The sequence below is a fragment of the Notothenia coriiceps genome, unplaced genomic scaffold (assembly GCF_000735185.1).
Source record: "Notothenia coriiceps isolate Sejong01 unplaced genomic scaffold, NC01 NC01_scaffold00005027, whole genome shotgun sequence".
Classification (NCBI taxonomy): Eukaryota; Metazoa; Chordata; class Actinopteri; order Perciformes; family Nototheniidae; genus Notothenia; species Notothenia coriiceps.
This window is the reverse complement of record NW_011337728.1, coordinates 82,997-109,804: the sequence shown is the minus strand read 5'-3', so window position 1 is coordinate 109,804 and position 26,808 is coordinate 82,997. Positions and strand designations below refer to the sequence as shown.

Below are 26,808 nucleotides of genomic sequence, written 5' to 3'. Positions count from 1 at the left end.
ATAAGTGACTACAAACGTTTATATTTACTCGAAAGGAGTTAACGGCGTCTTTTACACTAACAGTTTTGCTTTGCTTAATCCTCAGAGGAAAAATCAACTATACCCCGCTCCAACCAACAATAATCAATAGATAACGATGCCAAATAAGATATATATTCAATAAATTAATAAGAAAGATTATATTCGAAAGATAACAAACTTACATTCCGTAACGACATATATCGGAAACGAATGTCAACATATCATCCGCGTCTTCTAAGTGAACACAAAGACCCTCGCCGACATTAATACCCGAGCCATGTCTAGGTGAACACCCCGGGAGCAGCAAAGACCACATTTTACTGGACGCTATTTGTGGCTCTACAGATCCACTTTGTTCCATATTGAAATATCTCATCAACTATTGGACGGACTGCCATTTCATTTTGCGCACATACTTATGTCCCCCTGAAAGTTGTATATTTGGTGATCTACAGTATGATCCTTTGCAATCGTTTTTGACAAACATGTAGTGTGTATAACCTATAGAAAGCATGTTTAATAGTCTACCTTAAATATATAGGCTGATTGTTACATGGTCCTGGTGAGTGAAGTCCACTATATGTACTATAACTCACTATAACTGTAATTAATATACACATCTGTAACTACGAAAGGCGCTGTTAAAGGTCCCATGTCATGCTTTTTTGGTTATTACCCGTCCCCTTGTGTGTTATGTAGCTTTTTATGCATGTGAACAGAGTCACAAACCCTCAAAGTACACCCTGTAGGGAGTAAAACTCTAGCACAGAAAAGACCTGTCTATGCTGCCCCAGAACGCCTCGTTGGAGATTTCTCTTTTTCTTCCTGTTACCAAGTGACGTAACGACGACCAAATGGACCAATCCGTGGAGCTCCTCACACACACTCACTCAGCCTTATCTTTTCTCAGCCGCAGCTGCGTGGATCTCCACTCACAGTTCGCCACACACTCACGTGTGTATGCTCAGGCTGAATTCAGGCTGAGTTTCGCCATGTCTCGCTGTCTCGCAGACCCCACGCAGCAACCAGGACACCAGTAATCCAGCCTATGAATCCAGCTCACACTGTCGGCTCCTCGAGCCTTAAAGGGCGGAGCAGCGAGCCCCGCAACGTCCCGCCAACACGGCACCCAGACCCCACGCAGCATTCTCGCCTGTTTGTCATTACTGGTGTCATTTTCTGGTTGCTAACAAACGCCATTGTAACACATAAACACACATCAGAGCACACTGGGCTCACAGGGAGGGAGGGGGGGGGGCAGGAGCTCCAACAAGCCGTTTAGGACAGAGAGTGAATACACATACTTTACAGAGATGCTGTATGAGACACCAATGTGAGTTTGGAACATTGAACAATGTAAATCTATTCTAGTAGACCTCAACAATGGAATTATGATCAGTAGAAATGGATATGACATGGGACCTTTAAATCAATGTCCTATTTTCTATGTAAAGACACCACCTTGGACTATGACAAATAAAATCTAGAAGATTTGTTACCATTGGATTCCTGGTTGCTGGCTGACTCATGGTGAAATGCATTCTGGGTGTTGAGTGCCGGGTAGGAGGCGGACGGAGGAAAGACGGGGGTGGGCGAGGTGACAAACTCACCGGAGTCACCTGCAGGGAAGAAGCACGCACGCACGCACGCACGCACGCACGCACGCACGCACGCACGCACACACACACACACACACGCTGAACGGTGTCAGGATTCCTGACTGTAATAACCCTCCTCTGGTATGTGCAGCTCATACACGGTTTCAAGTCGTCGGTGCCTTTGTGTTGATGGAACCTCCACACCCNCACACACACACACACACACACACACACACACACACACACACACACACACACACACACACAGTGAGATCAGGGAAGTATTTTTTATAATCATTTCTGTATTTAACATGGAACCCTAGAGGAAACAGAAATAGTAATAAGCTATATGAGTGGTCAAATACAAACTGAACGCTGAAATAAAAAAATTATTGAATTAATGATTTATTGGTACATATCAAATTGTCAAACCTCCAGTTGTTTGTTCAGAAATGAGGAATAAAGTGTGTGATATCAATCAGTTATAACTATGTGCTAAAATGAACAACTGCTAATAAACTCAGCACTGCTAAACTCAAATTGAACGTGTTTTTGCCAGCGTATCAACAATTGGTTTGCCCCAGATATTTAATTAAAAAAGATATGAACCACATTTGAAAGCTGGCACCTGAGCAAATATTTGCTATACTTAGCAAGTGTATTCAAAAATCTAGTATCCAAATATTGACTCATCAGCTGAGCAAATATTTTGATCATTTAAACTCTTAAAGAAATACATACTTTTCCATTAACTACCTAACAGTAAATAAAAAATGTTTTAAAACTATTTTAGATAGAATAATTGTTATCTTAAAAAAAAAAGGGCTTGAGTATTGCAAAGGCTAATCTCAGAAAAAAAAAAACCTTTCCTTAATAAAAAAAAATCTGCATATACATTTTTTGAATGAACGTATAAATTCATTCCAATCAAAAAACCACTTGCAGTGAGCTCCCCTCCTCAGAGCGACATGTCCAGACCCTGAATATGAGCCTCACCTCCTGATGAGCTGCTGAAGGGGTTACTGGGGGAGAGAGCAACGGGCTGCTGGGAGGCCGAGCTAGAGCTGAATGGGTTGGGGAAATCTGAGACAGAGAGGGGGGAGAAGAGACGGGGGAGATAATTCACACTGTGGGGGTATACAGGGTGCATTCCTGTCTATTCAAACCAACACTGCTCAGATGCATCTTAATTAGGGGTGTTGGACAGAGTTAGAGATGAATGAGCAGATCGTCAACACATAGGCAGTGCATGCTGGGTACCTACTTGCAAACGTTTGGGAGCCGGAGACTGTTTCGACACCGGGGGAACTGGGGAAAAGTAGAAACACACATTAGAAAAGGGCTTCACACGCAGGGAGTTTATGTTGAACAGAAGCTGATTTGACACGTTTTGTTCTCCGTACCTTGCAGGAGTGGAGCTGGATGACAGCCTGTTGCCGAAGAGGGCGTTGTACTGCGGAGGGCCAGCAGGTGGAGCTGCGTACAAGCATTTCAAACAGAACACAATATGACCTCAGAGCGCTAATTCAAGAGATCAAGAGCTGCTTTGATCTTAATGTGTGCAAAAGAGTTGATCTTAAGCGTGTAAGTCACCAGATGAACAAAAGCGCAACAAATCCCCCTGAATAAAATGTCCTCTCTGTGTGTCTCCATATGAATCAAAGTGAGCTGGGGCAGAAAATCAATAACTTGCTTTTCTCTGCCAGGCAGGGGGGGAGGCTGTGATGAAGGTGGAAAGGAACAAAAATTCTTGTATGAAGCTCAAGGGCTTCTCACATAAATCCTGAGCACTTCAAATACAAATAAAATCGCCCACCTAGGTTATTAGAAAAATAGGGCTGATTCTTAATCGTATCAACAAGGTCCTTTACATGCGACTGTGCTCAATCCTGAGTAAACACAATAAACAGAATGCAGCTGCTAGAAGCCTTGGTATTTGGAGTAAGGATGTTATGCAACAGAGCTGAGCTGGCCGTGGCAATCTGCATCACACACACACACACACACACACACACACACACACACACACACACACACACACACACACACACACACACGCAACTCAGCCTCTCTATCTATCTATAACCTTGTGGTAGAAGGAAAACTTGTCTAGTACAAAAATGTAAAAAACACTTAATTCCAAGTCCAATACCTCCATGAAAATTAAAGCATGTATGACTGAAGTATTACAAATGAAAAAACTTCTTACACAACAAAGAAAACTTCCTAAGGAAAGAAGAAAAAAAAGACTTCTGCCACACACATTTTTATTCTTTTTTTTGTGGAAATGTTCTCTAATTTTGGCCTAGGGCCCAACTTGCTACGGCTTTTATTCACAAGGTTCGGAACCAATGGTTAAACCTTTAAAAAGTGTAATATTTTATTAGCTAAATTTGTGTTTTCATCAAAAGCAGAAATCCTTTTATTTGTCCGACAGTAGGAAAATTGTACTTGATATCCTAAATCTTACATTCTTTTAGCAAATATAGGTGTGAAATACACTTTAGCTGACAGTGTACTGGAGTATAAATATACAGGGTAATGCCTGTTCAACCCACAGCTATAACACGAGAAGAACATTTAAAGTATCTACTAACTACCTAAAATATTTCCTACCTGCAACTGTTGGTGGCTCACATGAGACGCTGTCCAGATGCGACACCGCAGCGTATCTGTCCGAGGGGTTGGAGTTGCCGGCTTGCGTTGTTGCATGGCCCGCGTTTCCAGGCTGCTGCTGGGACATAGAGTGGGGCAGAGAGTGCTGCTGCGGATGGTTCAGACCTCCAAAGTCCACGCTGAGAGATTTGGGGAAGGCCCTGAATGGCCCAGTGGTCCCTGAGGCCGATACTGTACGACCTGAGAGCGAGAAACAAGACTGGGCTTCAGTGCAAAGACACAGGACGAGAGGTTATAGACAGATAATTATACAGATAAGCAGGTATAGGTCTAAGCAAGCAGAGGGCTGAGGGGAAAAGTATAGAAATACGTGTCAAATGTTTTCAGTCTACAAGGACACATTTGAACATACAATTGAATGACAACTAGGCAACTGATAAGGAAGAGAATTTGATACGATTGAAAGCTACAAAACAAAGTGTTACTTGAGGGTAGATCATTTTTTCAAAATACTTAAATTAAAGTTTTTTCATTGCGCTAAATCCTCATCGCTATTAAAATGATTGTATGAAAGGATATTGTTATATATCAAGTTATCAATATGACAAAAAGAAACAGAGTAGTCGTTTTCATGCTAGTTCAACATTGCCATGCTATAGTCAAAGACAGGATTAGCATGTAAGGTTAAGCATTATCCAAAGATTCTAAAAAGCACAGCAGCTAGTCAGCATGTTCTTGGGCTGTTTTCAAAGCGCCAACCACAAATATACAGTTACTAGACAGTTACAAAGGCAGGAAATGTAAGTCTTTGTAGGTAGCAAGCTTTCCACAAACATTAGCCACAAAGCATGCTAGTAGTATCAGCCAAAAATGTTAGCATGGGGGTCGAGAGATTATATAAAAAATGTTTGTGTAAATCCAGCTCCCTCTGATAGTGGAGGAGTTGGTGACAGAAACCAGACTTGATTCAGATTATCTGAAGATATGAAGCATACTAAAGTCAAGCTGCGTGTTTTTGGGATGCGTTCATAAGGCTCCAGATAGCGCCTATCTCTGCTAGCATACCTGAGCTTCCTGGAATACTTGTCTGGGATGTGTATCGTGGGATTACAGCTGTGTCCTACATAGTCTGCAAGTGTTTCAACGCCAACATGGAGTGAAAAATCTGCTGCCCTCTTCTTATGGGGGTGGTAGCGGCTAAAAATAGCATTACTTTAAACGTTTTCCCCTAAGGGAACAGTGTGTGTGTGTGTGACCCTCCCAGGCTTCAAATCTGGCTTTGAGGAGGGAAAACTGATTGATGAAGGAAAATATCAACCACTTTAATGGTTAAAGTGCTGCGTTTTCTCTTAAATTGCTACTAGCATGAAGCTAATTCAAACGCATGGGAGGCATGGCCTTCCAGCATGACCCATATACTGCCCATTTATTCATTATGAATGATACAGCAAGGAAGAGCTTATCGATCTCAGCCATTCAGCACACACTCAAATACGTCGGTTTGTGCTGCGTCTTACCTAAAGTGAAGTGGTTTTTGAAAGAGCTACTGGCTAAGAGGTCGGGGAGGAGAGGACAGTGTGATGAGACAGACAGAAGACAGAAAAACAAGTTAACGGAGGAGAGAGATTTTCACTGCGATGTGTGAAACGGTTTCCCTGCTGTTATGTAAGGCCAGCTGAGTAGCCCGTTGAGCTGAAGAGCAACCGAGTGGGCTAGATGATGACATAAACCCACAGACCCATGAGATGGTTAAACACAGTCAGGATGAAAATGATGCCCGCAAGCTAAGGCTCTTTTTCTCTGCTCTTCCCAAAGTGACACTTACAGCACAGTGATGAGTGGACATGTTGTCAGTGAGAATCAGCGAGAATATCTGCGTGTCCCTGACAACCCGATGACACTGTGCACTTGCAGATTTAACAGCTAGAGGCCTTTAGAATAGAATAAAGTATATTATATATATTTAGTATCAATTCAACTGGAGGAATCGCTTTTCATTTTATCACATCTAGATGCAACATATTGTCAAATTTCTTTCCAGGAATTTATGAAAGCTGCTTATATTTTTCAAACTTTTATGTGTTTGTCTATCTCTAAATACTTTCTGACTTCTTTCGCCTGCCTATGGCTCTCAGTCCCAACCCCCGGTTCTTCCTTAAGGCATAATTCAAATACGCTTTGATTTTTGTTTAAAAGGGAAACAAAATTCTCGAAAAGTTTGAGCACTTTAGTTCTCTGAATATGTTACACAACCAGCGAATGAATATACTCTTTGTGAACTACAACCAAATAACCCCCTCTCTATTATTTTGTCCTTTTTCTTTGTATATATTGCACAATATCTTTTGATTTATGTGGAATTTGGTAAACTCATTGTGTGTGATAAATGTTTTCCAACTTGATTGAAACCAAGGAGGAATAGAAAACATGGCGGGACACACCTGAGGGCCGCGGGAGGGCGGGGAAAGAGGGAACGTGGCTCTGAGCTCCAAGCGCTGACGACAGGGACCCCGGCCGCTGTCTTTCTATCCCGCACAGGGTGGGATCTATATTATGGGAGAGATATCAGACAAAGAAAAGGGCAAATAAGTAAAGGGTTTGATCGCATCCAGTCCCGAAATATCAACTCCTCTGACTGAGATCGTCCTCCAACCTTTGAGAGAGGGGTCTCTGAAGCTCTGGGAGCGCGACGGCCGAGCGGTGAACGCGTCCGTCCGCATGTCGGCAGGCGAGATCGCAGGAGCTCGATCCCATAACGGCAGCTGGGACTGAGACTGGAGGACGAGAGACAGCAGGACAAAGAAAGAGGAGGCAGATGGGAGGTAGGGAGAACAACACAAAGGCAGAAGTATGAGTCTCTTTCATGATTTCTCAATAATTCATAAGCAGCCGCTTTGATGTCGAGGCTACCTGGCCCTCTCGCTGTCCAACCCATCAGTGTTTTTGCTGTAGTTGAATTCAGGTGGTTTCCTCACCTTCTATTCTAATACTTCTTTTTTTAACCCTCTTTGAAATACTTTCACTTCCTCTTCTTCAACTATACCCACCCACTTTCAATCTTAAATCCGCTTCCTCTCCCTTTCTTGTTTTGTTCAATCCATTACAATCATGAAACATTAGGCTCTCTCACCAGTGGCCTTGTGGACCTGGCGTTTGGGGGCAGGTTATGTGAGGGGGCCTGGCTCGCTAAGGGACCGTGGGAAGGGGGCACTGCCTGGACCCCCGGGCTCCAAGGACCCTCGACATCTCTCCGGTTCTTACTTTTGGAAAAATGCCTGAAAGAGACAGGTTATTTAGTACCGTTGAAATGAGTCTGTGCCAGTGCCTGGCCTCGTAAAAAGCACAATCAAGGCTTGACATTAAGTGAGTTACACACCTATCGAACAACATGACAAGAGAACATTTATTTAGGGCTCGGAAGTAAACCCAAAACAATGACTGTCCTCTTACTCCAAGCAAATAAAGCAGCTTTTGTTCTTGAGCTAATTTTTCTAAGTAGGCGTCTCTATTTGAAACAGTGAATGTCTACATTTGGAACAAACGTTAGATTAGATGTTGTTTGGAACATATTTTCTCTGTTGTGCCCTTTCACTTTTAGAAACTGAAACAATTGAAAGTCCATTAACAGGTAATGCATCTGAATTAAGAACTCTGACAATGATTAATTGAACCTAAACAAGCAAAAATGCTGCATCAAGACTCACGAAGCTACAGCCTTGCTTTGTGAAGCTGTACTGAAACTCAGTGTGCTATGAGCTACTAACTATAACAATTATAACCTTAAAAAGTCATGTTCCTACATACAATGCAGCTAAAAAACGCTTTACATTAATTTGTAATCATGAAAATGCTGACATTAAGCGGGTATGTTTACCATTTGGTTTTAGCAAGATAGCATGCTAGCATTTCTGAAATAGCACTAAACAGTCAAATACAGCTGAGGCTGATGGAAATGTCATTTGTTTTGCAGGTATTTGGTCGTTATCTGAAGTTTTGGACGAAAATGTGTTTACTCAATGATGGACTTACGTGCTACAGAGCTAATTGAGCTAAATGCTAATGTAAGCATGCTCATAACATAGTCATATTTAGCAGGTATGATGTCAACCATCGCTGACATATTATCGTTGTTGAGATATTTCAATAAAAACTAAAAATGTCAACCTAGTGTCAACCTAGCAAAGGAGGACACTAGGAATATGACCAAAGCCATAAGGAATAATTCTCTAGGGACCATCAATGTCTTTTGAAAATGTCATGACAATTCATCCAAGAGAAGGGTTTTGAAAACATTTCAGGAAAAATTGTATTTCTGAAGATACCATTGTGGAGGCTATTGATTTTCCCCCTATTTTCTGACATTTAAAACATCACATATTTGAATAAATAAAAAAGAATCATCAGATAATGGCAGTCCAATTCACCTCTAGGCTTGTAATCACATTAGCTTATGCTATCAGTTAAGCATACCAAACCAAAGTTCTCACCACTTTTTCTTCTCAAATTTGTCCTGAAGGAACTCTTTGAACTTCTGAGAGTCCTTCATGTCTGGGCAGCTGTCCGTCTTTGGGTCAAACACGCAGAGCCATGTCCTCCTCCCAACCTAAACACACATATCGCCAGAGAACAATTACAATTTGCGACAATTTTGCAGGTCATCCAGCACCCAAAAAAGGGTCAGGGTAATCTCTCACAAACAGAACATCTCATCAGTGATTCGTTTTTGGTTCAAGAGTGCCACACAATATATAACAGCCTGTGACTCATGATTGGCCGGATCACTCTTCAGAGGACGATGTGGTGACGGTACACACCTCTGCCTCTCCTCCCCATTATGCTTGACTCACCCATACACAAATCCTAGCCAAAGGCAAGCTCATAAAAGTGGCCAGCATTTATTTTGATGGCCTGAAACACTCCACCGTTTATTTGTGTGAAATAAGCTCAGCTGTTGTGCTGCCCACACCAGTGATTCCTTAAAATGGGTGCTGTGTGGAGAGGCTTTTAATAAAGATTGACATAAAAAAAGGGAGGTAGCGAACAGAAAACAATAGAAAAAAACCTCAACAAAGTCATATTAAGATCTGGAAATAGATCTTGGTTTGGGTGGGACCAGAGAGGGCTGGTCCTTTTGTGTCTTGGCAGAAGTATTCTTCTCAAGAAAAAGTGCCAGACAACAAAGACTGGTTCATCTGGTAGCCATGAGGGAGGTTTCATATTCCAGATCAGAACCAGAAAGGGACTTTACAGTAACACCTGAAGATGAAAACACAGACCAACAAGCTTTGGTACTCGTTTATTGACCTCAGGTAACCTTACAAGTGTCCACAAGACAATACAAAATACATAAATGCATATTTGTGAACGTCACTCACCTCGTTGCCATGATTTTGAAGGAATTCCACTTCCTGTTGGGAGAAGGTTGTCATGGAGATAGACTTGACTCGATGGGGAGGGTTGAGGCCTCTCCTGGGAGAGATGGAGAGAGGAATTTGGAGTAAACAAAAAAAAGGAGGCAAAATTAAAAATGTGTAGTGATACCTTGCCTCTGAAGACAGGATAAGGGGGCAGAGCAGGTGGGAGAGGAAGCATTTCTCATACCGTGAACTTTAGAGGGCAGAATCAGTGTGAAATAAGGTGCCTTGTGACAGAAACCCATGTGTTTACTAACCAGAACCTCTTATTATCTCCATGCTGGGGACACAAAGTGGGACAACTGCTGTGTGCATGTGGGATATTGCGTAATGAAAGTGCTGAAACCATGGTCTTCCAGTGTGTGAGGGAGTAACATGCGGAACAGAATGTGACAACACACACACACACACACACACACACACACACACACACACACACACACACACACACACACACACACACACACACACAACACACACACACACACACACACACACACACACACATATAACACACATATAACACACACCCACACTGGAGAGAAGAGTAGAAGGAGGGGGTTAGTGTCAAACCTGCACCATGACGCAAATTAAACGGTAACTCAGGAGCTGCGAAAATGACCAAACTAGCCGTCTTGTCGTTTATGAAGCTGTTGGAAGACACGCATGAGAGAGAGAGAGAGAGAGAGAGAGAGAGAGAGAGAGAGAGAGAGAGAGAGAGAGAGAGAGAGAGAGAGAAAGGGAGAGGAGGGAGACACTGCGTAAATTAATATCTGCTCACACTCCCGGCTTTTGCACCACACTCCCCCTAATAAATACAAAAACATGTTAATCTGGGTGGTGGTTGTGGTGGTGCATTCTCCGGCCTGTCACTTTTTAAATCAGCAGCAGTAAATGAAGGAGGCGCGGCGGAGGTTTTTTTTTTTTTACTCACAGCATTCCGGAGCACGACGTGCAGACGAAGCTGCCCACCGTGATGTCGGTGTAAGTCACCCCGGGCTGGTTGCACTCGAAGCAGTGTTTGTTTACTCCAGACTGGGCCAGCTCTCGGACCTTGCGGGCGCATATCTCCTGATTGTCCCGGTGCTTTCGGTTCGACATGGTATCCCTCCGGTGCCCGGCTGACAGGTTCGGTGTAGAGCCGGTAACCCTCCGCTGTCCTCCACCTGAATCCCCCTATGTTTTTTTTTTTTTTTACTACATGGAGCACTTCACAGCCCGCATAGAGGCTTTATGCGGCTACAACCAAACGCAAGGCTACACTGAGGAGAGGCACGTCAAGATAGATTCAATTAGCTGCACATACACCGGAAGTACCGCGGATTTCCTTCAAAATAAAAGTAGAAACACAGGTGACGCTTTGCTGTTAGGCAACTCTCAATTTTACTTTCAGGTTGCCTGTTTCTTTAAAAAGTGTGTTCCAATTTAACACTGGTTATCTCATCACAATGTTAGTAGGTCAGAGTATTTTCCAGTATATCTGTGTTTATTCAGCTTTCTTTACTGATTACTTTGACATGAATACACATGAAAAATTTCAGAGTTTACGGGTAAAAACAACTTACCGCAAGGTCAAAGTACATCAGCATTTTTAAGCTATAAAACCTGCCTATTCATCAATGTGTTGATTCAAAAGTGTTAAAGCACATTATTTGCATATAGGCTTCCTTTTGTATTCTTGTTCCTTATAATTTAATCAAATTGAGATCACACTGTTTAACTACTAATGATGTTATTACATCTTGTATCTGTGAAGCACATTGAACTGCACTATCCTGTATAAAGGATGCCTTACAAATAAAGTTTGATTGACTGATTGGTTGTCTCATTGATTGGTTCACTGACACACTGCTTTGATTGTATCACTTCAACAGCAAATGTCAACAGCCATTTGCAGTTGTCATGTTTGTATAGCATTCATTTTTGGCTTAAACATGTAGACTAAACTCTCATCTATCTCAGCATTACAGATTTTCATTCAAAAACAAGTGGCCTGTTTATGACTATCATGCTGTTTGATGCAATATTGTACCAAGACCTGAAGGCCTCATATTTTCTATGTAGCATACACTTTGAGGTAATTTAATAAAAAAGCTATTTTTGGTCAGTAAAATTATACATGCCCAGTATCTGACAGTTAGGAGATGACAGGAAACGATGGGGGGGGGGAGATAGGGAATAACATGCAACACAGATCTTTGACCGGACGCGAACTGAGGACAGTGGTCTGCGGTTTATGGCCAGAGCCTTAACCCCTGAGTCACCAAAGCATTCCCAAAATGTACCTCTAATATTTTAATAATTCAGTTGATATACGGTGTGTTTACATTGTTCATACCCAACAATAACCTTTGCCCTAGTGAGTGGGTTAATCCTACTTGATATTATATTGTTTTAAATCTGTGCAGCTGTGCTTTAACTGCCCAGTCATAAATGTGGATGGTAAGAAAGCCCTGACTGAGTTTCCCAAGTCAATATTGGGAATAAATGTGCCATAGGTCATGTCTTGTATTTTCTCCATATTTAGCCTATTTATATTTTTTGTTGACAACCTAGAATAAGTTAAGTTTATGACATTTATATAAACCAGGGTAAATAAACAAAAATGCATTCATCTTAAAAACAACAGATATATAGATGCTTTGTACCCAAATGATTTACCAGCTAATTAACGTCTTTAGTCCCTATGCCAGCCAGACTTTTATTTTGAAAAATCTGTAATACCTGAAATTGTGTGTGGGTTGACACTTGGACAGGCGCGTCGGGAATCTCCTGTCAGAGAAAAACAAGAACCTGTCGATCAGCCAAGTTTTACATCGTCTAAGAATCGTTGTATTACTCTTTAAGATCCGACTATTTGTCCTGAGTGCCTCACTCTGCTGCGCTTTCTCTGTGCGCCATTTACGCACAACACGCCCCCGTATTTTTGGCGCAGCGCTCCTGACACTCCAGCGCGCTCTGGCAAGGGGACAGATTATTTTATGGGAGACAAGAACAGCTTGGGAAAGCGGAGACAAAGTAAATAAGTATTGGTGAATAATTGATAATATCTAAAGTTTGTACAAAGTAAACATGTGTTTTGTAGGCTACATGTTTGAACAGTTTGTGTCTGGTATCAGTTTCTTTTTAAACCTGTTCTTCTTGGCTGTATTTCCAAGGGGTAATGCCATCATTTTAAATACAGGTTTTTACAAATGTCTTTGTCGTGAGAGAACATCTCCGGACTATTTATTTTGATGAAGCAACTAAGCAACATATCTAACTACGCCCTTTATGTGACGTCTATGGGGTTATATTTAAAATCACACAGGCAGAGACAGTCCCATCAGTTCAGTGGTGAGTGAATGCATCAAGGAAATGTGATTTTTTTTAAAGATAGCCTCACAGAGAAAACCAGATAAGATCCTTTGCAACATGAAGCAAAGTAAAGGAAGAAATCAGTCACAGTGTTTTTACGTGAATTGCAGTGGCAGTGGATGATCAGCAGGGGGAGCCACATACAACATGAGGTGGATGGAAACAGATCATTTAAATAATATATTTGCATTTCAACACAAAACTAAGCAGAACATACAAACAATGCTGTTCATCCTCTGTAAGTACACTTCCCTGTTCAGCATTGAACCACAGGCTGCATGGTGTATGTGGCTGTGGTGATGATGGCAAAATGCAGATTGCTTGTGTAATGTTGCCCAACACGTTGTAAGTGCACGGTTGTTTGGCTTTTTGTGAGATGATGGAAGCCTCTGTCTGCCATAAAATGAATAAAACACTTTTTCAATATCTCGTCATTTTGAGTTGACTTTGTTTATTTTTTCTGAAAATCTCATTGTTTATTTCTGAATTAGTACATAATAATACACATTTGTACTTACTGTCCCATATTGTATTAATTTAATTACTTGTATAAATCATTTCAATTTTTTTCAATTAGTATTTGGAAATATACTTTTTTTTAACTTAGATTCTCATGTTTTTTTTTAACGTATTATACCACATTTTGACTATTTTAAGCCTTACCTCTGACTTTTATGTATACAGTTATATTTATCTGCTTAGTATTGAATTATTATGTTACTGTATCATATTTTTGATTCATTATTTCATCATTTTTATTAAGTAAGTTATAGTTTTCACTTATGCTTGTTTTCACCTAGTGTGTTTCTTTCATATGTTGCATTATTTATTTCCCTTATCTTCGTAGGATAAGCTTCCACTTTAGATAGATACATTTTCAGAAGACTTTACTTCCTTTTTCACCTCTCAAAAAAAAGAAAACAAGAAGGTTGCCAGACAAGAATATACACCGATACACACCCAGTCTCTGCATGTGTTTTGCACTTCACTGAAGCTGAAAAGCAGAATACACAAGCAGCAAAAGCAGAAACCAAATAATCCACACGTGCCTACTGTAGAATGATATCATTATCAGAGAAAAGTACATAATTACACTCCATTTTTCAATATGATTCACCAAGTAGATTTAGACTCAAAGTTATATTAGAGACTTTTTAGTGTAACCTTTAATTTAGAGAATTTCCTACCACAATTTGCCATGAGTAAGAAACCCGGAAATAGTGTGTGTGTGTGAGGGGGTTGGACCTCGTGTATGTGTGTGTGTGTGTGTGTCAGGAGGGAGAGAGAGAGAGAGAAAGATAAAGAGAGTACTCCAGTCTCTGGAAGGAGAAACATCAACCGGTCTGATTTCATCTTATTTATTTGGGAATACACACCTTTATCGATCAATAAGGATACTTCCTTGCAGAGGGAACTTTGTGCAGCATCCTTTCTAGCGGAAACGAGGACTAACTTGCTTTCTTTTTCCCAGGATATAATGATATGATCATATATGAGCTGCTTTCATTCACAAGTGGTATTGTGGCTCCTCGGATGCGCGAGGCACACGGTGTCCCTTCAGAAGAGAAAAAGCAAAAACAGGACGAGCTGCGGAAGGAATACAAATTATACTTTTGAAAGAAAACGCTCCGAGAGGGAGAAGAATGAGTAAAAAGTGCCGGTGAGGAGCCTTAAAAAAGCGAGGAGGATTCAGTGTGTTCTGCGCCAGGCTGCTGTCAACTTCCTGAGGACTCAAAGGCATACAGAAAAGTGTGATCTGCGACTATAAACGCAGGGATGACAGTCAAACTGGACTTTGAGGAGTGTTTGAAAGACTCCCCCCGCTTCAGGTAAGAGTTTCACCTGTGCTTTAGTGCTAAAAGTGAAGTAGCCAATCAAAATGAAGCAACGACACATCAGAAAGTGTGTCAAATCACCTTCTGGAATTGAAAATGATGCAAAAAAAGAAGCGTACACCATATTGTATTCATTTTTTGGATTTGTTCGGATGGTCTTTTATGCAGAAGCCTCAAAATGACTTTTAATGCATTAAATAGTTACCTAAGAAGTCAACTTTGACAGTCAGCAGCCCCAAACCCTCATTATCCTGATTCAAAATCAACATACTTCCAATTATATTCCTTTTTCGGAAGGTTTTTCATGCAATAGCCTTGTTTAAATGGCGCGTAAGTATCCAAAAATGACTTTTAAGGCATTAAATGTTCCCTTAAAAGTCAATTGTGTTGGTCAGCAGCATCTTTGGGTCTTAGGTCAAGCCATGTTCTATCATAGCAAGTGTTAGGGGTCGATAAGGGGGAATGAGAAGCTAAATGCAGGCCTTCAGGGCTAAACCCCCCCCTGATCTGAGGTCTGCTCTGTGTTGCATTTTGACGTGTCATTGACATACCGGAAGCCTAAATTAATCGTATTTTAATCGCAATTACGATTTTGTCTTGCAACGATTATGAAAACAACATGATCGAAATAAAACGATTAATTTTTTTATTTATTTTTTATTGGTTTTTCAGTTGAATTATACTTAAAGTTCAGGGTAATAAACTGTTAAAAACATACTGTTCACATTTTTTTTTCAATAAATGGATGTTTTCAAAGTAAATGGATAATCGTTTTTAATAATCGTGATGTCAATTATTGACCCAAATAATCGAGATTATGATTTTTGCCATAATCGAGCAGCCCTAGTTTTAATATCACTTGACTTGACTTACTTCAAGCCTTCACAGTGTAATTAAAAGCCTCTAGTGTTCCTAAATGCTGTCAATATTGATCTGCTGCATGCCAGCTAGATTCTTCAATCAACCTTCTTTCAACACACAGTCAACATCTGGTGTAATCAAAAGGGAAGTGTCTCTAAATTGGTTTTGCAAGCGACTCTAGAGAGGACTTGGCAGATTTTGGGTGTGCCCTGATGGCTGTTGGCATCCTGCCTGAGTCACAGTAGCTGCTGTCTTCTCTTCCAGCTGATTTGGCATGTTCCCGTCCCAAAGCCTCGGCCTCTCTTTCTCTGTTGGCCTTATTCAGCGAATGTGTCTTGCACAGTGGTGGAAAGTTTGACTTTTGCCAGCTGCAACAGTGAGGTCTCGAGTCAGGGCGAGAGCAGAAGAAGCAGTGAGAGGGAAAGGGAAGGAAAAAGTGAACTTGCATGCAAACACGGTCAATCCTATACAGGTAAGCAGAGAATGTGAAGGAAGACAGAAAAGATTTGCACTGACAGCTCAGGACTCAAATGGGCTGCCTCCTGTTGCTAGGAAACGGCGAGGTGGGGGGGGCAACAGGAAGTGAGGCGAGATGTGCAGAGGTGATCAACAGGGGAGGCAGGAAGTGTGGGGAGAACCACGGCGGAAACTTCACTTTAGCACTTTCTTCATTTGCTTTCTTGCTGTGACACTTGCTCAGAGCAATGTGAACAGAATGTGCCTCTTCAATGGAGAGATCTTGCATCTTCCTCCTTCCCTCTCTCCTTAGCTGACTTGTCATTTGGTCGTATTTCAAGAGGACATGACCTCAGACGTTGAATCAAACATCCCCGCACTAACAAACACAGAAAACACAAACAGTTACTGTGTCTTCAGGCCCTCCTCTCTCCACTCAGTCTCGCCTCTTCCTCTCTCTCTCACTGTCTGTTTCTCTGTACTGTTGGTGGAAGGCGGCGGAAACCACATGTTTGAGCTGTTAGTAAGAGGAGAGACGAGAGGCAGATGACTGTTGCACCAAAAAACTTCAAACTAGCCCTGCACATGACTTCTGGGAAGCTTTTGTGCTAACTGTATAAATCCATTATTGAGCAAAAAGCATGCTGGATATTTGTCTCTAAAGTCTAAATACTTGCAAGAGGCCTGAGTCTCCATTTAAGCCCTGTTCAAATCCACGGACATTTTTATTTTGAAGTGCTGCCCGAGACCTCAGGTTTCCATAAATACCAATAATGTTCCAATGACGTGAGTATAAAAAGATGCACAGGAATTTTCCATCTCATGAGACATTGCAGTTTGGGAAGCTCTAGCTTCCTTGAGGGTATCAATATTCAGGGTTCAATGGGTTTATTACTTGAAGCTTTGAGGGATAATGTATCATTTTTTCAAAATGATACATTATATATGAGAAGATAGAAATGTACAATTTAAAATTGAGGCACAGGCATTATGTTAAACCATAAAAAAACAATTATGCGATAATTTATTTGTTTAATTTGAATTTGAGTGAATTCATGACATTTGAACTCTTTTCAGACGTTTATCATTTTCATAAATCCCCATTCTTTTATACTTTTAGACTACAATCATTATTATCTTCATTATTGGTTCATCGGTTCAGTATATATATATTTGTTGGAGTTGATAAACATTTTTTAAAGTAATAGATTTTTGAACATACTGCTTGTGAAGTATCCTTATGATATGTCTAATAATTTAGCTTAAAATTAAATAAAGTTAGTGGTTAAAATGAACGAACACTAATCAATTAACAGATTATTATAATTGCTTTAAATTCATATCTGTCCATGTCTGATCAACTAATTAGCTGATCATTTTAGTATTAGTTTCACCTTGCACTGGAATTTAGCTTTTGTAAAATTGCAAAATGTTTGGCATTGATCTCTCTCTAATGTTTCACGACCTTTGACCTCAAGACTTGACGTGTAATTTTTTGTATTTGTCTGTTTCAGAGCTGAAATTGAAATTGTCCAAACCGATGTGAGTGAACTCGAGACCCGATTAGAAAAGGTGAGATACATAGACCTACACACTCCATTATAATATCGTACTGAGTCACTGTCTGAAAAGGTTTCCAGTACTTCACACACGAAGGTATCAGTTACATGCTGCTCGTGTGTAGAGGTAGTGAAGTGAGAGGTGGGCGGCGGTTGTTGAGGTATTTTTCAGCTGACAGTGAGCAGGAAGTAGCTGCAGGAGATGCTTCCCTATCATTGTCCCAAAGCAGTGAGAGCTACGGTTTGTTCTGCTTCTATGTGATAACATATTCCCCATTATGTGTTTGTGTGAATACATGATACAGTTTCAGATCTATTCTTCTAAAGAATGGGTCACGGGTTGCGTTTCTGTTCCTTTATCAAAAGAAAAAGAAAGCATGGGATGTAAAGCCTTAAATGTCCCTTTTTGTTCGATAAACTATCCCTGCAAAGTGTTATGCAAGGGAATTATTCATGTTCAGCACGGAGATGCAGTGGTTAAAAAAACTGGACTAACTGGGTTCAAACCCTTCGGGCAGCCTTTATCTGTACAAGTGCCCTTCAGCAGAAATAACAGAGTCCTTCCCATATCCAGTGTTGTTGCTCTGTTGCTGAACTCTGACCTTACTGACAAAGAAAGAAAGAGATATTTTTAAAATGTCAGTTCATTCAATTCAAATTGAAAAGAGAGTATAACTTGTTATTTGTTTTTTTTTCTATGCTTCTACCACGCTACATGTTATCATGCCGTTACATGCCCGATTGCAGACATCGAAGAGAAACAGACTGTAAGATAAATGTCAGCTTATTGCCAGAAATTGAATTAGAGGTGTGAATGACACTTCAGAGAGAAGTTACCAAAATCTTATGTTTAGACCATGGTGGAGTAAGAGGTCAGTAAAGATATTACCGAGAAGTAAATCTCCTTCAAAAGTGCCATGTTGATGTTGTAGTCAAAGAAGAGATAGATTCAAAACTTCTATATGGTTGTTTAATCTATCCCATATTCAACAAACTGAACACATGTTCTGTATGCTACATTTTAATGTGCAAAGTAACTGTAGAAGAATAAAGTAGCATAACATGGAAATATTCATGTGAAGTAGCCTACATGTCAAAATGTCTTCAGTGGAAACAGACCTATTGACACACTGTGGCTTATCGGATATAAGCAGTGGGTAAATGTTGGACAAGCTAAAATAAACGTTAGTATATTAAAAGCTCATTCATATTCACATTAACACCTTGTGCTGGGATTAACAAGGTCATCAAACTCAATGTAGAAATACAAACTAGAAAGGCAAGGTACGTTGCTAATAGGCACAGCTAAGCTAACTAAAGAGGAGAGAGGTGTCAAATAAAAGGAGCATTCAACTGTAATGTAACTTTTGCTGAAGAATGTACTCTGTTGCCACAAATGGCATTTACAAGATAACAGTTCATGCTAAAATGTAGCATGTTGCTAAAACAGCAACATCTATCTGAAACTTGCTAACATTAGCCAGCATAAGCTAGGCTTTCTGTCATGCTAGAGCCTGAAGCTTCAAAAACCATCATGTTCTGAATTCAGTATGGTATTTTGTTTACTTCCTTTCATTACACATTTTAATTTACAACATAAATAATTAGTTGTTTCCTCTGATAACATTTACATAATCGTTCCTAAAGTGCAGTCTGTGTCACGTTACCACAGTTCTGAGAAGAGGTCTAATCAACACAATAAGTGGAAACACCTGTTTGGGTGGATCATGGCTCTTAATGTATTTAACCTTTTAAACCTTTTCTTCTGCTTTAAATTCAGTTCCACATATTTGGCTTGGTTTTTATATAGGAAAGGCAAGGTTTACTTTCAGTTTTTTTTAACTTTATATTCCACAGTGTTAACTGCTTTTGTACACTATTCAAACTCAGCTACAACAAGCTAGCTAAAGAGCCGGCAAATTCACTTAGAATTTGGTAAATACCGTAACAGAGTTAAAAGATAAGTGAATATTGGACTTTCAGGTTTTATCAGTCTTATTAGGTGGCCAGAAACATGAATTAAATGAATGCTAATGTTTCTCTTTGTGTGTTGGCTATGTAAACGGGCCACTCTTAGGCGGTGTTTACACAAGAACGAAACGGGTTGTATCTGCTACTTTTCTCTTTCGTATAGCCCGTTCGTTCACACGAGGCCGTAAAGGAACCGCGGAAACGGACCCGCAAACGATAACGGGTCCCAAGGTGGATAGATCTGCAAACGGAACGCTCTGGGGGGGCAAACGGCTCAGTGTGTACGTATAGATCATTTCCTGATAACGATGAAGCCATAGCCCCACCTCTGCTGCTCACTGCTGTAGCATGGTCACTAGCTACTGACCATGCTACAGATGTTAGTGCAAAATCTACAGCTCCTCTACCACAACCATCAGCAACAAGTGGACATGGAGAATTACATGAACTACATGTTGCTAAATCTACAACGGGGCATAAACAGAAGGGCAACCATGGCAACCATGCTCGGGGTCTTCTTCGCTGCTTTTGGTGTAATTTGTGGCAGAAGTACAGCGCCACTTACAGGCCCGGCATATGTACTACAGTGTTTCCAATGGTCTCGTGTGAAAGGACACGTTAAATGAGCCGAATGCGTGTGAACGGAAGACTTTTTTTGATAACGAATTCGGTCCGTTTGCGCTTGCGCTCCCGTGTAAATGGGGTCTTAGCTTCAACGTTAGCCAAAACAAACCTAAAATGAGATGATGTGTCAGTATCATGTTAACAGCTTGTTTGACTTCAACTAAATACAGCTCTATTCTCCCGTACAAATGTTGTCTTTTAACCTGGATGTAACATCAATTTAAATGTTTCTCTCACATATAAATTAGAAAGCAGCATTCAAACCAAGAATCCTTTACATTCAAGCTGTAATGCAGTTCAATGAACTCCAGACAGCATTTAACAAAAGCTAGGGGTAATATTCACCATGCACAGTAATTACACCCTACAACAATAACACTCTATATCTGGATGTTTCATTGCTTTAATGTGTGGACCCCTGGAATAACCCACAATGTTTAATTATTCCTACTGATTATGACCAACCATTAGTCACCCTAATTGGTTCTAGTTTTCTTATTCAGGATGAAATTGACTGTGGTGTTGCATGTTTGTGTCATCCAGCTTGTGAAACAATGCCATGCCATGCTGGAGGCCGGCAGAGTCTACTGCCAGACCAGCAAGAGCTTCGTCAACGGCCTGCGGGAGCTGGGACACCAATGCTCCGGGGAAAAGACCATGGAGGTGAAAAAAACCACACATGTCAAGTCACATTTACTTGAAAAAGCGTTAGTTGAATTATAATCAGAATTCCTTTATTAGTCCCACAGACATTTACAGTGTTACTGAAAAGCGGCATAGAAGGAAACAAAATGCAAGCAATACTAAGGAGAAGAAAAGCACACATTAGTAACTATTGACTATTGCAGTAATTATTATACTATCATACGTTTTAATACAATCTGGGATATACTACTTTGTTTAATTTCTTTAACAGATTTTCTCTATAGTTAACGTTTTTGGCACAACATGGGTTTGAATGAGGCTGGATAGACTAAATTGGAACCGTGATCACAATCTGCACCATCCTACTTAACAGAGATATAATGAAATGACAATGCTGCAAAACATCGAAGAGAGTTTAATCTACGATGTCTGTCCCACAGGAGTGTTTGGACAAATTTTCCAAAAAGCTGTCTATCATCTTGGACGCCCAGGAGGTGAGTCTGTCTGTGTCTTTCTGTCTGATTCTCTCAGCCTTTGACACCACCATCTCCATTTCTTATCCACAGCAGTTTGTGGTCAAACAAGGTTTCAGCTCACTGTTGAACACATTTGACATTTACCAGTTATCTGTGCTCACTGCGATACATGTGTCTCTGTCTCCTTTTCCCTTATTAGGAAGTGATTGAAACCACACAGAAGACGGTCAAGACGAAGCTGCAGAACTTTGTGAAAGAGTGAGAGACCTTTTTGTTCTTCATCTAGATGCACTTTTTCAGGCTGAGTCACTCCACCTCATGTCTGCTAACCATTAGCACACACATTGAATTCAATTTGGGGATTATGATCCTTTCATCAGACTTCTTCTTGTGCTTTGTCTTGTGCTTATTACTGGTAATGATATGGTAGAATAGATGAGAGAAACAATGTCTCATAGCCAGTGATATGCTTTGATCCTTTGGGCTCACATATTTCATATAACCATTTAACATCCCCCAAAAAACTGAATTGGGCATTTGGAGATCATCGACCCTATCCACTCCGTTATTTGGATCCACTCTGAACATTTAATGGGTTCTTTGTTGGGCCATTAAAATCCTTTTACCAAGTTTAAAGGGGACCTATCATGCAAAATGCACTTTGTGATGTCTTTTATACATAAATATGTGTCCCCGGTGCGTCGGGGAACTCACGCAGCGTCAGAAAATAAAACCCTCTCTCTTTTCCTCCGTACCCAAATCTTTTAAAAACGGGTGTACAACGAGCGGATACAGATTACATCCGAACTGACGTCAGTTCGGCAGCGGACCCACAGAAAGTTGCTATCAGAAACAATGCCTGACGTGTTTTGGACGTCTTTGTTTACATTAGCAAGCCTCGCTAACACTCAGAGCTAACCTGTACTGGAGAGCACATGTGTTTTAAAAAGCAGGAAATAAAAAAAGGAACTCACCTTGTGATAAACCCGCAAGAGAAAAAGCTAGAAAAATATTGTTTCAGTAATAATCCTTGACGTGGTTTAAACAGGATGGTGTTTTANTGTGTGTGTGTACTTGTGTGTGTGTACTTGTGTGTGTATCTTATATGCAGAGGGGGAGGCTTGTGTAAATACATGCAGAGCCAATGGGAACGCTGCCATATTGGGCAAACCACATGTGGAGGCAGTCTGACACACACTGTGCCATGTGTGACTCACAACGTATACACTGAGAACGGTTGCCATGCGAAAATGCAAATGTGTAACTATTGATGTAACAACTCCACATACTGATCACATGCTAACACCAGGGGTTTCAATATGGTTGTTAGTGTATGCTTACACTAAAGATGTGAAAGGATTTGGAAAGTTTGCTTTAAAGATATAATCTTAAATAACAGTGAGCATAAGAGAAGCCACTTTCTAAATTAATTGGTTATATATTTTTTTCAAGATTCAAAGATTGAAAGGTTTTATATTGTCATATAAGCTGCAGTGTAGACCTGAGCCCCTCCAACAATGCTAACTATATAATAAAATACAAAAATACAAATACTAAATAGTGCAATAAGTCTATATGCATGTCAATATGATATGTACAATAACAGAATATAAAATTAAATATTGTACATTAAGACAAAACTAAATACGGTTTACATCTTGATGTTGTAGCTGTAATGATGAGGGCTTTTATCAGAGCGTATAAATGTATGTATATATACATTTATATATACATCATCCATTAGAGATCTTTATACCATCCTTTTAAATATACCTTTACTCTATGGGCCATAACCCATCCGCCCTATTAGATGTATGATGCTAACTAGCCGCGGCAGTCCAGTTTGAGGTCAAGCAAGGTGACCTCCTGAGGGAGAGGAAGGGATTTTTCTGTGTGTGTGTGTGTGTGTGTGTGTGTGTGTGTGTGTGTGTGTGTGTGTGTGTGTGTGTGTGTGTGTGTGTGTGTGTGTGTGTGTGTGTGTGTGTGTGTGGAAGTAGAAGTGTTTCTGCAGGAATGTGCTTGGGGCTATATTTATTTACACAAGACTCGCTGCATATTTTTCTAAGAGACAAGTCAGGGGTGTGTGTGGGGTTGACTATTTTGAATATATTCGTTTCCTTCCTTCAATTTAATATATTTATAACCCTGTTCTGATTGGCTGTCCTGTTGCTAGGTAGGTATCAGCCCTGTCTCTATTGGTTTCTTTCTGTCAGTGTGTGTTTATTTTTAAATTAATAGATAGCAACAAGCTGCATTATCTTATTACGGATTATATGATGATTTTAGGATCTACACACGGATGCCGGCGTTTGATTTCAACGTAGTGTGACGCATGCGCAGTTGGGTAGGTGTTGCGGGAGAAGTAATGCTATTTATGGTGCAATAGCGCCCTCGAGTGGACAATCATAGGAATTACGTAATCAGGATTAAAAACAAAAGGTACCTGTATTTCTTTACAGTTAAGTAAATAAATCAGATTACTGTTACTTTACTAAACAATGTGATTTAATAGCAGGAAAGAAGTACATTTTTAACATACTATCATATATAACGCAGCATATGTACACATGTAAACACTTTAAGAGCAGTAGGTCAAATATAAATACTGTGTTTGCTTTTATTTCACGCATTAAACTAAAACAGTGACTCTACTCTTATCACCTAAATTGAATCTGTATATTGCTTTTATTTGCTGTGAACAAGTTATGTTCACAGTTATACCAACAGATTTGATAAAAAATGATATGGATGATCTTAATGCATGTGCTGTAGTAAACAAACACAAAAAATAACATGTTCTGTTTCTAGTTAAAGGAGAACTCAGAGGACACATTTCTGTTCCTAAATATCTTGGTTTCTTCTTTTCTAAGGTCACATTGCTCTGTTGTCTTACATAATAAGTACAAAAAACACCATAGTGATTTTTTCTTGCATTTGTCTACATTGCATTTTATATCTAAGTAATCCAAAGTAACGGCAACTAGTAACTAGTCATTTTAATGCATTAATTACTTGCCTAAAAATCATCATTAATAGTTAATTAAGTCCTCCAAAAGGAGAGTGGTGTAGTATCCTCTCTTGGCCACCAGGGGTCACTGCTTGTTCACTAAAGGCAGAATGACATCATCCGTCTGAAGGCTAATTTCCTCAATAGGAATTACAAATACTGGACAAATGGGTAGAAAGACTGACCACATGACAAGGTACACGCGTGGAAACATGATATTTATTTTGAATGTCTGATAGGGGAACCTTCATTTCCTTTATTTTAATCATAAAAGTGATTAATGATCATTTAATTGACATAAAAGTGGATGAAATTGGTTTATTGGAAAGGAAGTCCTGCAGTCTTTTCCCAAATATAATATGACACACACTGTGATTTCCTGTCCCTGAGTCTAATGTTATGAAAGATAGTTAGCGTGAAGCCGCCAGACACTTTATGAACCATGGAAAACATAATTTGTGCTTTTATATCTGCATTGTTTCTGAAAATAATAAAATAAAATATTTAAATTAGCCACAAATATTGAAGTGCAGGAGTTTAGAGACACTCACACACAAACTTCTGATTTGATCTACGACACCACAACTGTTATAAGAATACATGAGCAGCCACTGTCGAGGGAAAGAGCACACACACACACACACATACACACACACACACACACACACACACACACACATACACATACACATACACACACACACATACTACTACACACACTGAACGTCTCTACCACACACAATACACACACTCACACAAACACTGGATGTCTCTACCACACACACACACACACACACACACACGTATAATCCAGCTCCCCTGATTGGACCCTGGATGAATGCCGGTTGGGATTAGTCGTTTCTTTCAGAGAAAAGCCACCAATTGTCCCGTGTTCTGTCGGGTCCTCTGGGTGCTGCTCTCTCCTCGCAAAGGGGTCAATTTAAAAAAAGCTGATGTGCAAACTCTGAGATATAAAGAAGCCTGGGACTAAAGCAACATAAATCACCTGTTTTGCAGCAGGAAAATAAAGCACTTACGGCAGCCTATTCCAACCTTAACACACTCCAAACTGCTTTCCGTACAAAGGAATCGACTCGGGTCAAAATGGAGGTCCTGTGGTAATAAGATATTCAAAGACAATTGTCTCCGTTCAGACTTGAAGACATGCAGCGTACAAAAACCCTCCTCCTGAAAGCCTAATTCAAATAGCCACCCCCTAGGAAATGTCACAAAGAAAATGTGAAGGATAGTGTTGCAGTAATCCTCCGGTTGGTTTTACAATCTGCATTAATGTCGAGGTGCTCCCACAGGTGTGAGGCAATATGTATATTTATATATAATAGGATTGGGGAGTAGCTGATTACACAAAATAAGGTAACGGGAAAAAAAACTCTTTTTCGAGATGCATTTTTTGTAAAAATAGCTCAAACTTAATACATGTAGTGGAGTAGAGGTATAAAGTCGCATAAAATGGAAAAACTAAGTAGAAATACCCCAAATTGCACAGTTCTTGAGGAAATGTACTTCCCACCATGTCTCTAATGCGTGGTGTGTTTAAGGCCACTCTGATTTTTAAACGTGCTTCATGTGAGCATCTGGCCTCCTTTATCCTCCCTCCTCCGCCTTAATTACGCAACACAATGGAGATGAGATCTGCCTGTAATCTCGCAGAATAATAACCCCCCCCTCCTCTTCCTCCTCTTCCTCTTCTATACCAAGCCTGCCACTAATTCAATATAAATGTAAATTACCTGGAGAAAAGAATAACAGAATCTCATTTTATTTACACGACTAATCACAATAAAGTCAGGCGGATGAAATATGAGTGAAATATACGGTCTGCGTATTTTAAACTTTTTATACTATCATGTTGTTTACATCCATACGGCTTTTTGTACTTTCTGTAATGGATTTTATTCACACGTCAGAGGCTGAAGAAAACACAATACATTTTGGTTTGAAGTACATTCAATCAAGTATTTTACTCAGAGGTGGGAGAAGGACTCCGATCCTGTTCTGAGTAAAAGTAGAAGTACTCAGACCTTGTTCTCGAGTAAAAGTAGAAGTACTCAGATCTTGTACTTGAGTAAAAGTAGAAGTACTCAGATCTTGTTCTTGAGTAAAAGTAGAAGTACTCAGATCTTGTTCTTGAGTAAAAGTAGAAGTATTCAAATCTTGTACTTGAGTAAAAGTAGAAGTACTCAGATCTTGTTCTTGAGTAAAAGTAGAAGTACTCAGATCTTGTTCTTGAGTAAAAGTAGAAGTACTCAGATCTTGTTCTTGAGTAAAAGTAGAAGTACTCAGATGTGTAGGAATACTCTGTTACAGTAAAAGTAGTCATTGTGCAGATTGGTCCATTTCAGAATAA

General features: G+C 40.1%; 2 protein-coding genes across 3 annotated transcripts in view; one reads left to right on the top strand and one right to left on the bottom strand.

Annotated features, from left to right (window-relative positions):
* Positions 1 to 1,473: 1,473 nt before the first annotated feature.
* agfg2 (ArfGAP with FG repeats 2) lies at positions 1,474 to 11,089 on the bottom strand. Of its 2 annotated transcripts, XM_010768039.1 has the most exons (12): positions 10,584 to 11,089; positions 9,611 to 9,704; positions 8,723 to 8,838; positions 7,366 to 7,510; positions 6,889 to 7,009; positions 6,677 to 6,781; positions 5,753 to 5,785; positions 4,236 to 4,475; positions 3,023 to 3,095; positions 2,884 to 2,927; positions 2,616 to 2,702; positions 1,474 to 1,640 (listed from the first exon to the last, which is right to left on the bottom strand). In XM_010768039.1, the coding sequence occupies exons 1-12, from the start codon at positions 10,748 to 10,750 to the stop codon at positions 1,489 to 1,491; spliced, it is 1,377 nt and encodes a 458-aa protein (XP_010766341.1). In that variant the 5' UTR covers positions 10,751 to 11,089; the 3' UTR covers positions 1,474 to 1,488. The 2 variants fall into 2 exon arrangements, with proteins under 2 accessions (XP_010766341.1, XP_010766342.1); XM_010768040.1 differs by lacking the exon at positions 5,753 to 5,785 and having other exon boundaries at positions 10,584 to 11,087.
* Positions 11,090 to 14,292: 3,203 nt separating this feature from the next.
* Positions 14,293 to 26,808, top strand: part of LOC104942757 (arf-GAP with coiled-coil, ANK repeat and PH domain-containing protein 2-like) — a 37,464-nt gene continuing 24,948 nt past the window's right edge. The window contains exons 1-5 of the mRNA XM_010768041.1: positions 14,293 to 14,835; positions 17,673 to 17,730; positions 20,856 to 20,975; positions 21,398 to 21,451; positions 21,633 to 21,691. Coding sequence (XP_010766343.1) covers positions 14,783 to 14,835; positions 17,673 to 17,730; positions 20,856 to 20,975; positions 21,398 to 21,451; positions 21,633 to 21,691 — 344 coding nt within the window. The 5' untranslated portion in view covers positions 14,293 to 14,782. The remainder of the gene's footprint in view (positions 14,836 to 17,672; positions 17,731 to 20,855; positions 20,976 to 21,397; positions 21,452 to 21,632; positions 21,692 to 26,808) is intronic.

Excerpts from the sequence above, each read along its gene's own strand:
- agfg2 (XM_010768039.1), bottom strand. The coding sequence starts at position 10,750 with ATGTCGAACCGAAAGCACCGGGACAATCAGGAGATATGCGCCCGCAAG. Across the intron at positions 6,782-6,888 it reads CAGAGACCCCTCTCTCAAAG|ATCCCACCCTGTGCGGGATA; the intron begins GTTGGAGGACGA and ends CCCATAATATAG. Across the intron at positions 2,703-2,883 it reads CGGCTCCCAAACGTTTGCAA|ATTTCCCCAACCCATTCAGC; the intron begins GTAGGTACCCAG and ends TCTCTGTCTCAG.